This window comes from Panthera tigris, chromosome B4 (assembly GCF_018350195.1).
Source record: "Panthera tigris isolate Pti1 chromosome B4, P.tigris_Pti1_mat1.1, whole genome shotgun sequence".
NCBI lineage: Eukaryota > Metazoa > Chordata > Mammalia > Carnivora > Felidae > Panthera > Panthera tigris.
In genome coordinates this window covers 207,180-221,190 of record NC_056666.1, presented here as the reverse complement: position 1 = coordinate 221,190, position 14,011 = coordinate 207,180, and the positions used below count along the sequence as shown (strand labels likewise).

The 14,011-nt window shown below is 39.6% G+C and overlaps 1 protein-coding gene and 1 non-coding gene across 12 annotated transcripts in view; one reads left to right on the top strand and one right to left on the bottom strand.

Annotated features, from left to right (window-relative positions):
- ZMYND11 (zinc finger MYND-type containing 11) overlaps positions 1-14,011 on the bottom strand; it is a 134,221-nt gene that overhangs the window by 66,854 nt on the left and 53,356 nt on the right. For 10 of the 11 annotated variants that reach the window (XM_042990911.1, XM_042990912.1, XM_042990909.1 and 7 more), the window contains exon 2: positions 7,795-7,929. In XM_042990911.1, the coding sequence (XP_042846845.1) occupies positions 7,795-7,910 (116 nt within the window). In that variant the 5' untranslated portion in view covers positions 7,911-7,929. Of the gene's footprint in view, positions 1-7,794; positions 7,930-8,863; positions 9,194-14,011 lie in introns of those variants that run through there. The other variant, XM_042990910.1, reaches the window with a different exon arrangement.
- Positions 1,536-1,640, top strand: LOC122240651. Its single transcript, XR_006220425.1, has one exon. It is a non-coding gene; the product is annotated as a U6 spliceosomal RNA (small nuclear RNA).

Sequence of the window (14,011 nt, the reverse complement as noted above, 5' to 3'; positions counted from 1 at the left end):
TAAAACAGAGGATTTTTTTTAATGTTTATATTTGAGAGAGAGAGACAATGTGTGAGCAGGGGAGGGGCAGAGACAAATGGAAACACAGAATCTGAAGCAGACTCCAGGCTGATCTGTCAGCACAGAGCCCAACACGGGCTTGAACTCACAAGCCGCGAGATCATGACCTGAGCTAAGGTTGGACACTTATCTGACTGAGCCACACAGGCGCCCCTAAAAGAAAGGATCTTAAGAAGAATATAATCAGATCTAAAATCTAGAAAAATACTGATGAAGTATGAGGGTTGAGTTCACTTGAAGGGGTCAGGAACAGCCTCCTCAGGGACACGACTTGAGAGAGGAGTCAGCATCCGGGCACAGTGTGCATCACAGTGGATCCGAGGGTCTGCAGGGGTCCCGGGCGCCGAGAACAGCACACCAGGTGGGTCATGGCAGCAGATGACGGGGAAGAGGAAGGCCCAGAGAGTATCAACTTCGCACAAGAATTCAGGCTTCATGAACAACAGAAAAAAGCTTTCAATCATGCAGCGTGTGGTCAGATGGTGCTCTGGAAAAATCTCTCTGATTCCAAAGATGGGAAGAAACAGAGCAGCAGCAAGAGTGGGAAGCTGGAAGCCCAATTAGGAACCTGCTGCCACTGCACAGGCAAGATATGAGGAGGGCTCAGACCCAGGCCAGAGCAGGGGAGAGCCCGCACACATGTAACATTGAAGAGGAACATTCGCTCTATCTGGGGAGGGAAAAATGAGTGTATTTTACTCTATTTCCATATTCCAAACAAACTCACTATTCCCTTCTGGCTACAGGTTAAAAACCTCTGTGCTGGCCTTAGCAGCCCTCCCTGTCTGATGCTCTGCCTTCTCATCTCCCTTCCCTAAAAGTCTTCCAGTCCATCTGATCCAACGCTGCCTGAAACCTGTCCAAACTCCCAGGTGCAGCTAATCCCACACCTTCTACAAATTCCTGACTGCAGCGACCCCTTGACTAAGGCATGGAGTGCGGATAACCCGGACAGCCAGCATGAAGGGCTGGCCCCTATTCCGTGTGGGGGGCCTCTACTACTTGGTAACACTAATTTATACTTTAATGGTTGTTTACACTTTTCTGTGCCTTAGCGGTATATTTCCTTCACAGAACTGCAAAGAAATGTCAACCATGAAAACAGCTAGCCAATAATCCAAGCCAAGAGGAGGGCCCAAGAATTGTGCACACAGGAGAAAGCTCTCTGTGGAATTGTAGATTACGGTTGTTCAGAATCAGTTACTTCCTCTGCAAGGCTGTTATTATGCAAGATAAAAATAAGGATGTAACGGTGGTAAAGTTACCTGCCCATCCACTATCACAAAAGAAATGCAATAAAGAATAAATCATTGTAGATTGAAAAGGGTATGTGGTTAGTAATTCTGGGAAGAATTCTTGGGATTACATCCACAGTCTATTATTAGATGGTAGTTTTTCAAAGTAACTTATTTCCAAAGTAGCAGACAGGGGCCATCACCTTCCTCTCCAACAAATCCAATGAGGGAGTGGACAGAGTGTTTGTTTCCACAGCATGTGTGCTAAAACTGAACGACACACAGAAGATTATCATGGCTCCATGCAAGGGTGACATGAAAATCTGTGAAACATTCCATATTTTTGTACTGTCTGCCTCCCCTCCAAAAAAAAAAAAAAACAAAAAACAAAAAACAAAACAAAAAAAAAAACAAAGATAGAAAAGAAAATCAGCTGACATAGAGACAAAGCACAATTGTGACATAATAGCTGCTAGAAGTTTCATAAGTTAATTTTAAACAAGTGAGTAAAGAGTGTACCCAGTGCAACTTCAAAGGCAGCCCTCACACAGGGACTTGCAGTGCAGGCTTACGTCTGCCTATAGCGACGGGAAGGACTCCAGGAAAACTCACACATTTCAATGCCAAACATGTCACAAGAGTTCAGAGGTCACATTTTATAAGTGGGGTGTGACCCTAAAGTAAGCAACACATGTAATTAATTGATGCCCTAACCTGAAACGTTAATTTGAATGGGACTAGTCTACCAGCCCAGGGTTGGCCTGATCACATCAGCCACAAGCACAGTCACCTCTGAACACAGGCCATCACAGGGGTGCTCAAGGCAGCTCAGACACACCTGCGTTTCCCAGCACTGAGCAGATGTGAGCCGACCTCTCCCAACAGCACTAAGCCGCCCATAATGCTGGAACATGTAGGTGAACATAAAGGCCATGCTTGTTTCAACAGGTCTTTAAATCACAACTACTACTTAGAATACTTACAAAATTCCAATGCCACATTATAATTATCCAAGTTAGATATGAATAGTATGTTTGGATTTAAGAGGAAACAGAGGTGACACATGTGACTTACTTTTATGGAATATTAACATATAGGTGAAATTTAGAAAAATAACATGATAATGAATTAGGAATACTATTAGGAATCTCAGGGATTGAAAATCTAAATTTCACTGGTTACTGATTTTGTTGTCATAGGAGTCTTAATTTTTTTAAAGTTAGTTACTTATTTTTGAGAGAGCATGCACGTGCACACACGAACTGTGAAATCATGACCTGAGCCAAAATTAAGAGTTGAACACTTAACCAACTGAGCCTCCCAGGTGCCCCTGACTCTTAATCTTTGTTCTTTGACTTAAAAACTGTAAAACAAGAGCTAACATTATGATCTGAAGCATAAAATTGTTATAAATATTTGTTTCATATAAATATCAAGTAGTCAAACATTTCAAAGCTTTAGTTTCACAACACCTATTCAAATTTCACAGAACTTACGAATCCATATGTGCCACTCACAAGTTAGCCTTTATAAACTTTTCAACTAAAAGAGAAGCTACCCTTGCCTGTGCTTATTTTCATCTCAACTGACTACTGTACTTCATTTTTTTTATGATAAAGTGACTTGTTTCAATTTTATGATGACTAAACATCAGAAAACATCCTTTGATTTTTAAAACTGTAAAATTTTTTTTAATGAGAGGTCAAAATTTATCTGTGTTTATGTAGCTCCCAAATGAGAACTATGGAATTTTATATTATCATGAAATCAAATCTATAAATCTGTACTTTTAAAACAGAGAGACAGCTTCACCATTAATTAAAAAATCAAACTTAATCCCATAGATGTACTTTGGTTTCAGAAGGACTCCTTTGGTGAAAGTACTCTCCATCCCAAATAATAGAACCTGTTAAAGAAGTTTCTGGAAGTTATACTTTTTAAATACTTGAAATACACAATAAATCTCAACAATGATTCTCTCATTTATAATTCCTTTTCTACTCCTTTTTTGAACAGAACACTAGCTGTTTAAAAACAGAGAGAGGTAATTAAAAGAAACTAGTAAAGAAGCACAGGCTTCTTTCCTAGGGTACATGGCAACCACGAGAGGCTCTATAAGCCAGCATACATAACCTATAAAAACTCTAAAAAAGAAAGAAGTTAAGGATTTTATACCCAGCCAAACTGACTTTCCAGTAAAAAAGGCTGCAACCAACTGTTAAGAACCAGCAAGAACTTGAAAATCACTTCTCATGAAACCTTAAGAATCTCCTAGATGTTTGTGCCACTTTGAAAAAACAGCATGGAGGCTACTCAAAAAATTAAAACACAACTACTGTACCATCCATCAATCCCACTTCTGGGTATTTATCTGAAAGAAATGAAATCACACTCTCAAAAACGTATGTGCACTTCATGTTCACTGCAGCAAACTCACCGTAGCCAAAGCATGGAAACTCCCTAAGTGCCCGTCCACAGATGAATACATAAAGAAGATGTGGTGTATATACAACGGAATTATTATTCTGCCAAAAAGAAGGAAATCTTATCATTTTGTGACAATGTGGAAGGACCTGGGGGTATTATGCTAAGTGAAGGAAGTCAGATGAAGAAAGACAAACACTGTATGATCTAAAAAGACTGAGCTCACAGAAACAGAACAGACTGGTGGTGGCAAGTGTTGGGTGAAATGGGTGAAGGGAGCCAATGCTGTAAACTTCTAGTCATAGGATAAATGAGTCCCAGGCATGTCGCGGACAGCATGCTGACTACAGTTAATAACACTGTATTATGTATTTGAAAGGTGCTAACAGAGCAGATCTGAGTTCTCATCACAGGAAAAACAAGGTGATGGATGTTAACTGAACATACCATGGTGATCATTTTGCAATAGGTACAAACACAAAATCATTATGTCATGCACCTTGTAAACTAACACAATATTATATGTCAATTACATCTCAGTAAAACTTGGGGAACAAGAATAAAAAGAATCTACCAGAGAATGAATTGTGAATACCAAGAGAAGGGCTGGTGGTAACCATAAAATGAATACTTGTTTGTAGACGAAGTCCAAATGCCAATTGTGAGGAAGAAAGTAGAACATGTAATCGCTCTCACCTCTGGCAGGTTAGAATCAGTACAACTGTTTGAAAACAATGGGTAAAGTAATTTAGATGGTTTCCATCAAACATACTATTTATTGGTTTTAGTGTTGGTGTGGTTACTCTGCAATAGCTTGACATATAATGTTGGATAAAACAACCGACTAGTTACGATTCATGATGTCTTTACTATGTAAGAAGAGAGAAACATTTTTGGTAGAAGAGTTTGGGAAAAACTAGTAGTCATAAATTCAAATGGAAAATATCAGTATTCATTAATAGGGTGTTCTTTTGTCTTAAAATTATATATACTTCCTCTGCCCTCTAAAAGGCCTGGAAAGATCAACCAAGCAGCAGTGAGCACACTGAGGGCCAGACATGCTTCTGAAATACAATTTCTAAGTGAAGGAAATCAGAGCCCCTTGGAGAAATCAATGGTTCCAAGGGTATAAAACAGATGAGCCTGAAAAACCTTGTTGCAAGAAAAAGCAGAAAGCCACTTTAGGAGTCAATGTGGAGAGGCTCCAACTGGTGAAAGATGGAAAAATTTGAGCATAAATAAGGATTTTGTCAGAAATGGACTGAAACGTATCAAAAGTATTTAAACACATGAATTCCGAATGGCCCTTTAAAAAAACTAACTGGTTACCAGGAGAGGATGCCATTTTAAACACTGGCAAATAAAGGGAAAGAGTCAGTTACTCTCCCTTTGGACATGGACACACCATGGGGCTGCCACACAGGATGCAGAGGCAAGTTTACATCCTTATGGAAGTAATCCTGTTGATGATCCTTAATGAGTCACGGGTACTACTCGCTGTACATCACGACTGCCAATCTCACGCATGAGAAATGGGCATATGACCTCCTGGTAGGACCACATGCTACTGCAAAGGAGTCTCACCTCACCCAAGCCTCCAGAAAACTACCAATTTCCACAAAATGCAGAGAAACAAATACACCACAGGATGCGACCAGCAAAAGCCAGACTGTGGGAAACCTAGAGCAAATGAACCAGTTTCTTCAATAAACTGCGAAGGAAAACAACAACAAGGATGAATGAAAACCTTTAGATTGAAGGTGACCTCAAAGAGACTTTCAAACAGAAACAAAAACAAGCAGAACTAAAACACTGCACAGAAGTTAACTACAGTGTCTGGGGTTTGCCAGGCTTCAAAATATCATAAAGAACCATGATCCCAAAGCCCAAAACTGTTAAAAAGTGTTGACTGAAGACAGGTTCCATTCCTACAATGGAGTCCATCACCAGACATAACACAGAAGGACCTTGATGACCACATATGCCCTCTTCGCAGTAACTCTGCTACAGCCATCAGGAATTCGCCATACGTGTAAAAATTAAAAGGTAACTCTATGTTCAGCCTCCGCTGTAAGTAAGCGGAGCAACTCGATTTTAAGTGAATGTAAGACTTGAAAAGTGTTTACCTATTTAGAATACAGAACAGCCACCTGTCTTCCTATCATGGGGCAATGCTTCTCCCAACCTGCCTTGGCCAGGGTGGTGACAAGGACACCAGCTCAACCCAGGAGCTAAGGCAGCAGGCCAGGCGGTTAGGCAGACAGCTCCTCCTTGGGGCTGATGGCCTGGTAGGAAACTAATGACACACAGGCTGTGCCAGAAACAGTGCTGTCTGGTTCTTCTTTGTACCATCAAGCGCACCCGTAACAGAAAGGAAGAAGGTCCTCTCAGACGAAGTGGAAGAGACACCGGCCACCACTCTTAAACAGTTACCCGCTGGTTAATTTTTTTTCATCTGTAGATGACACTAATAAAACAATAATTTTTGGTAGGTGAATACATTTATTCATATGTATCTTAAGATCTACGGACCTGAGGTCATGGAGAAAAGTCAGCCTTGGCAGCCTGAACGCTGAGCTGACAGAGAAGGGAGAAAAGAGAATGCTTATCAACAATCCCTAATGCAGAAAGGGCACGACACGGTGTGCGCTCCTCCTTACGAACCTCTTCTCTCTCACGAGAACGCACACAGATGTCACATCACCTGCGCGGCACCTGCACCACCACTGCCATCAACTAGCAGCAACCTTCGCGGTCCAACTATGGACGCCTGGCACCAGGAGACGCCTCCAAGGCTCCCAGAGCAGGTGCCGGCCCAGGGAGGAAGAAGCGCCTCCAACACCGGGACAGTTCTGTCAAACTGGAATGACCTGAAGTTTAAAATTTAAACCCAAAGAGCAGCATCTTATTTCCACATCCTTCTGTAGGTAATTTTGACAGACATAAACTATGTTTTTAAAAAATCCCAACCACAGGAAAATACGTATGGCTGTTATTCTTGAGGTTTTGAAAACATGTTTTTATGCCAATACCATCTCACTATAACCTATACTTTGTAAAACACCCCCAAATTATTTGTTTTATAAAAACATGCTAATTTGAATTTAATTATAATGTGCTCTTTATTTTATTCTTATTTTCCATACAAGTGTTACCGAATATTTTTATGCTAGTGGCCCTCAGGAGCTAGGACATGTACATAGCAGCTTTAAATGTGGACTTAGAGCAACACATGGCATTATTCTTTCTCCTTCTCTGGTCCCTGCCCTCTCGAGTAAACTTTATAATCTTTAACAGAATGTAGGTAAGAGACAAAAATATGTGGTATTCAATTTTGTTACTTATTAATAAAGGCAAAAATAAGCACTAAATGAACTTTTGTAAATCACTTGTTTCCACTTTTATACATAGCATCTAAGGAATGTGTAGAAAATAAAGAAATTCTATCTAAATTACCAAAAAATATCATTCAACCATTTAAAAAAAGATGGATTTAGCTTTGTTCCCTTAAAAATACTCAGAGAAACAAAGGAACAAAATCAAGTTCCATTTGAAGACTCTGTTATAATCAGTATATAACAGGTAAGTAGAGAATTCATAAAGTATTCTGATAATTTTCTATCCTGAATCTTGGTCTACCAAAGTAATGTAATTTCCAAAACACAGAATGAAATGGTCAGAAAGTCCTGGTTAGTGGACTAGGGACCAACGTGTGTGACAGTGAACACTCAACAAACAGCACACTGGTTTTAGACAGTTTACGCAAAAGCAAAGCCTTTTTGATAAAAAAGACATAAAGATCTGTTCCCAAGAGTTAAAAAATCTTTGAGAACTAAAAAGCTATTGTAAGTAGTACACACTGGTATTTTACTTCTCTAATATTTCTTTACAAAACATCTAAACACAAGTTGCCTATGCTTCTGTATTATTTTTCTAATAAGTTACATATAAGGCAAAAAGTGACTGTTACTTTGTAATGCCTTGATGAGCATAATAAATAAGTTGGTTTTAGACCTTTGCCCCCCAAAAATCTTATAGGAAACTTCACAAGGATATTTTTGCTTAAATTACTCACTTTGTAATACGGTCAATGTTGGCAATTTGCTTCTGGTTCCGTATAATCTCAATGGCTGCCCAAAGATGCTGGATAGCTTTCGTATCCGCCTGTCGTCTTTTTGTTAAACGTGCCATGACCTGTTCACTTCTTTAACTGTAGGAATACACAAAAACATAAGGAAAAAATATATGGATTACAAGATGCACCTCTATCAGTATAAGTGAGTAACAGTCTCAGCACGTCCTAACTCCTGGTGAGGACACTACTGTAGTCTGGAGTATGACACCCTTTCTACTGTATTTTCTACACCGACATTACCAATTACTTCACAAAAATTGTCATTTGCTTCATTATTTCATTAAAAAATGTCATTTTAAGACCAAAGAATTAAAAAGGTCTTCCCGATAAGGGTTAGTAGTCATCCTATACTAACGTATTAAAAAAAAATGCATATCTTATTGTAAAGCAAAAGCAGAACATAAAATTTCATTTTTTGATAATAACATTGTGTATAATTTGACAGATCAATATAAATGGATTCAAATGTCCTTATTCTTTGGTATTTTATTATACTCAGGGTTTTAAATTTTGAATTTTATAAAACCATGCTGATAAATGACAACATTCTTTTTTTTTTTTTTTTTCCAAATAAAACCATAAACAGAAACTGTAAGATAGTTATTTCTGGCTGAGGTGTGAAAGGCTGGGAGCTGGTGTCCCAGAGGACATGGGTGGATCCGCATCTGCGTGAATGTTCACATGCTTGGGCTGGCGGGGGCGGGGAGGGGGGGGTTGTTCATTGTATCACTCAGAAACAACATCGCTGTTTCATTCAAATTTCAATATTCTGAGCGAAGTGAGGAAAATGGTCACTGGCTGTGTTCTGGCAGGTGTGCGGGGAACACGACTGAGCAACAGTGCTGCAGGAGAGGCTCATGCATACAACTGGACTCCCAGCTGGGCACAGAGGGGCTGGACTGTCAGCAGTGCCCTCGGCCCTGAGACACCTGATCCCTACATCGTCACATGGGTTAGCATTTGGCCACCCTTAGGGATAAGGTGAACATCAAACCCCCCCTGACCTGACCTTTCCTATCTTGTAAGGGTGGGAATGAGTGAAGGAATCTCATTCTTGGCACTTTCCTGTGTTCCAGGACTGGCCAGCAGAGCCTACAGGTCTCCGTGTTCTCTGCCTCTACGTTTCTCTTCAGAGCCAAGTCCGTTCTCCCTCTTTCTCTGACACACCCAAACAAAACCAGCAGTCGCCCATGAGTGTGGGGTCAGTCAGCCTCCTGGAATAAGGTATTTTTCAAATTGCATTACTAACAGAAGAATTCTGAACACGTTTGAAGGTATTCTTGAATATCCTACTTCTTCCCACCACTACTTGTAATATTTGCAGACTTTGCTCCACATAGAAAATAAGCAAAAAATAAAGCCAGCATTCAAATTTTAAAGAAAACTAAGGAAAATCAGTTGGGTTCAGTACAGACTTAGACGTAGAATTAAAAGGTAGTAACAATTATAATTTATGAATGTGTGTTTAGAGAGAAACCACTATGTATCAGTGTAAGTGCGCTGTTAAGCAATGCCAACTTTCTGAATCTGACAAGCGTTTCGGTAAGGAATTGTCTGGCAAGAATGTAAAGTATGTTACAGAGTGACATCTAATGGTGAACTATGGTACTATACGTTGTCAGGTTATACAGATGCTCAGTCAAAAACACACTACTTCAACCCTACTTACATACTTAAAAGTAAGTATTTTCAAAAACTGAGAACTGAGGGTTGATGGGGGGTGGGAGGGAGGGGAGGGTGGGTGATGGGTGTTGAGGGGGGCACCTTTTGGGATGAGCACTGGGTGTTGTATGGAAACCAATTTGACAATAAATTTCATATATTGAAAGAAAAAAATAAAATTAAATTAAATTAAAAAAGAAGGAAAAAAAAGAAAAAAAAGTAAGTATTTTCTGTGCTCGATAGATACACTGAATTATCTAAAAATGAAAAAACTGTAGTCCTTGCCAGAAATGGCCTAAAACTGGCAGAGGAAGTTTGATATATACATGAACTACTGTAAGGTCAGAGAGGACCAACATGGTCCAGAATACATGCCAGGAGAATCTACACAGGGGGGACACTACTTCTAGATTAGGTAACACTACAGAATGGTAGATATGTGGGGGAACACAAGAGGAATTTCCTTAATTTCTTTAAAAGATAACTGGCTGTTTAAAGCAAAGATACAATTGTTAGATCTCATCAGGTTTATGACATGTAGAAGTAAAAGAGAGGACAATGTGACACAAAGGGTTTAAGAGTAGTAAGTAATCATATCATTGTAAACATGTAATTTAACTTGCATTTTTTCTAAGTACATATATGAAAAATTAAGAATGATTTATTCAGAACTACAGGAAATATATAAAACCAAAGCTAGTGTTTTAAAATAACACCATATAGTAAATATAACTATTTATATGACATAACAACCAAAAGAATACAGTGGGGACACTAATAGCAGAAACTCTGCAAGGGAGGTCACTTAACTGCTAGAAATGGTTAAACTCAAGACTCAAGAATTAAGCAGCACACACTTCAGAAAACACGTAAAGTTAAAACCAAAGAGTTTTGAGATCTGCCTGAACTGAGTCAACATAGGTACACACATCACAAGGAAGACACTCAGGAGCCCAAGGAGAGCCTTGCAAAGAACACAGACCCATGAAAGGAGAGCACGATGATGTCTGAGACACATCATAAAAGCACCAAAGTACAACCACTGAGATTTTCCTTCTTATGAAATCTAAAATCATTGTTTGGTAACATAGTTCAGACATGCCTGTTATAGATGCTCTGGCAATATAGCAGTAAAACAGATAAAAGTCCTTCTGTTGTTGACTTAACGTGATTAATAACGTGGCTAGATATTAAACACAGATAGCAATTTGTCTGTTCATCAATAAAATCCTAGGAAATGAGTGTCTCAGTTCCCATGTACAGACAGCTTCTCATTTAAGGTCTTCACTGATGTGAACACACCCAAGTCTGCAGCCTTCTCTCCTGAATGCATATTACTACTAAACTGAACCCCTCAAAATTCCAAAGTCTGCCCGAAACACTGGACCTTGGTCCCCTTGGTTAAGCTGTGCTCTGCCCTCTCCTTGCTGGGACTTGAGCAACTGTCCATGCAACTGTCTCTGACTGACCTTTCCTCTAGGATCACACTAAAGCAAACTCAACTCTTCCATATTTTAATTTTTTAATATGTCTCTTACAGACATACTACTGCCTTGTGCAAATAATTATAAATTCCTCAGAAGATCCATCAGTTCCACTAAGAAGGGATAGGCTTCATCTTTCATCTACCTTCCAAGGTGGCCTCAGAGGGACATGATAGACAAAAAAAGAAAAAACAAAAAACACCTCCTCAATCTTTTCGGCTCCCCTTAGGAAGATGAACTCCTTCAGAAAGTGATTCTCAAGAGGCTTATAGTTTAAAAAATAAAAATACAAAACCAAACACTTCCCACTAATTTTCCCCCCAATTTCTCTTACTGTGGTAAAATAGACATAACATAAACCAGCGTCACCATTTTTACATGTACGTTCACTGGCATTAACCACATCTACAATGTCCTGAAGCAGTCACCACCATCCAGTCACATAACTCACTTCATCTTGTGAAACTGAATCTCTGCACCCGTTAGTCCCTAAGTACTTCCCCTCCTCCCCCAACGCCTGGCACCCACTGTACTACTTCGACTTTGTGACGAATCTAAGTACCTTAGAATTGTGGAATTAGAAGTGGAATTAGACAGTTTTTGTCCTTCTGTACCTGACATATTTCACTTAACAAAATGTCCTCAATGTTCACCCACGTTGTAGCAGGTTACAGAATTTTCTTCCTTTTTAAGGCTGAATATTATTCCATTGCACATATACATTGCATTTTGTTATCCACTCATCTGTGATGAACACTTGGGTTACTTCCACGTTTAGCACATAACATAGCTATGAACACATGTGTACAAATATGTCTTTGAGATCCTGCTTTTGATATACCCAGAAGCATAACTGCCATGTGAACTGGCAATTACATGTTTTATTTTTTAAACACCCACCAAACTGTTTTCCACAGCAGGTGCACCCTTTTACTTTCCCGCCAGTAGTGCACAAGGTTCTAATTTCTCCACATTTTCATCAACACTTATAATTTTCTGGTTTTGATACAAGCCATCCTAATGGGTCTGAGTTGGTCCAAGTAACTGTGGCAAGCCCCCAGGTGATACTGATATTCTCTACCCATACAAATCCAGATTTAATGCAATCCCTTCCATCTGTGTATCTTTTTTTTTTTTTTTTATGAGAGAGAGAGAGAGAGAGAGAGAGAGAGAGAGAGAGAGAGAGAGGAGAGAGAAAGCACGAGCAAGGGAGGGACAGAGAAAGAGGGAGAGAGAGTCTTAAGCAGACTCCATGCTGTTAGTACAGAGCCTGACGCAAAGCTCGATCCCCCAAACTGTGAGATCATGACCTGCCTGAACCAAAACAGAGTCGGATGCTTAACCAACTGAGCCACCCAGGCGCCCCGTATCTTCTTTAACATCATGCAAATGCTACAAACGGGGAAAAAAGAGACTAAGAGAAATCAATCAGGAAATTAAAAATAAGCAAAATTAAGTAATACAATGCTTGCAGATAAATACATATATGGGCAAACTTTTTATTGCAGAAGTGATAAACGTGAAAAGGAAATTGAAAGAATGGGAGGCTGAGAAAACAGTGTACCCAACAGGACCACACTGGGAGGACACACATAATCAAGTGTGTTCTGAAGTTTGCTTCCAGTGGTGAGTGGGTCCAGGTTTTTGTCTTATGTTGTCTAACAAATATGTTTTGTAAATATTTTGACATATTTACATCAAATATTCCATGAAACTTAAAACTAAATCCAATTATGGGCGCCTGGGTGGCGCAGTCGGTTAAGCGTCCGACTTCAGCCAGGTCACGATCTCGCGGTCCGTGAGTTCGAGCCCCGCGTCAGGCTCTGGGCTGATGGCTCGGAGCCTGGAGCCTGTTTCCGATTCTGTGTCTCCCTCTCTCTCTGACCCTCCCCCGTTCATGCTCTGTCTCTCTCTGTCCCAAAAATAAATAAAAAACGTTGAAAAAAAAATTAAAAAAAAAAAAAAAAAAACTAAATCCAATTGTATAATGTGTATTGATTACTTAGGTTAGGTTGAAATTTTCCCACAATCTACTAGCAATTTCAAATTACTTTTCATTGATAGCCTATTCATAGCATTTCCCTATTTAGATATTAATGTCTTTATATATTAAGATTATTCCTAAAATACTTTTCTCTCTTAGTAAACACTAAATGAAATCATATGGAAATCTAGCTAACCATGAATTCTTTTATGTTAACTTTTCTGATTATAAGTCCTTCCACATTCAAGTCAGAAAAAATATTCAAATGTATTTCCCTGGTTTTGTTCTGTTTTTGCTTTTTAGAGAGAGTGAGTGGTATAAGGAGAGAATCTTCAGCAGGCTCCACACCCAGCATGGAGCTTGACATGGAGCTCAATCTCACAACCCTGAGACCATTACCTAAGCGGAAATCGAGTTGGACCCTTCACTGACTGAGCCACCCAGGCACCTGTGTTTTAATGTTTTTAAACATTGACTTTTTAATCCGTCTGAGAATAACTTTTTATAATGTAACACTAATAAACATTGTGTTATAGATCAGTTTTAGGTTCATAGCACAACTCAGCAGGACATACCAGGAATCCCATGTCCCCATGCACCTGCCCCCCCCCCCCTTATCAACACCCCAAACCAGAAATGACATTTGTTACAATCAAGAAACCTGCACTGGCATACCAGTATTTTCCCCAAAGCCCATGCTTCAGCTCATGGTTGGTTCACTCTTGGTGCCGTACACCCTACGGGTTTTCACATACACATTAAGACAAGTATATACCATCAAAGTATCACCCAGAATAGTTTCCCTGCCTAAAAATCCTTTGTGTGCCACCTACTCATCCCTCCGTGTCCCCAATTCCTGGCAACCACTGATTTTTTTTTTTTTTTTTTTACTGCCTCCATCATTGGCCTTTTCCAGAATGTCCTATAGCTGGAATCATACAGTACGTGGCCTTTTTGGATTGACTTCTTTCACTTGGTACTATGCATTTAAGATTCCTCCGTATCTTTTCACGGTTTGACAGTTCAT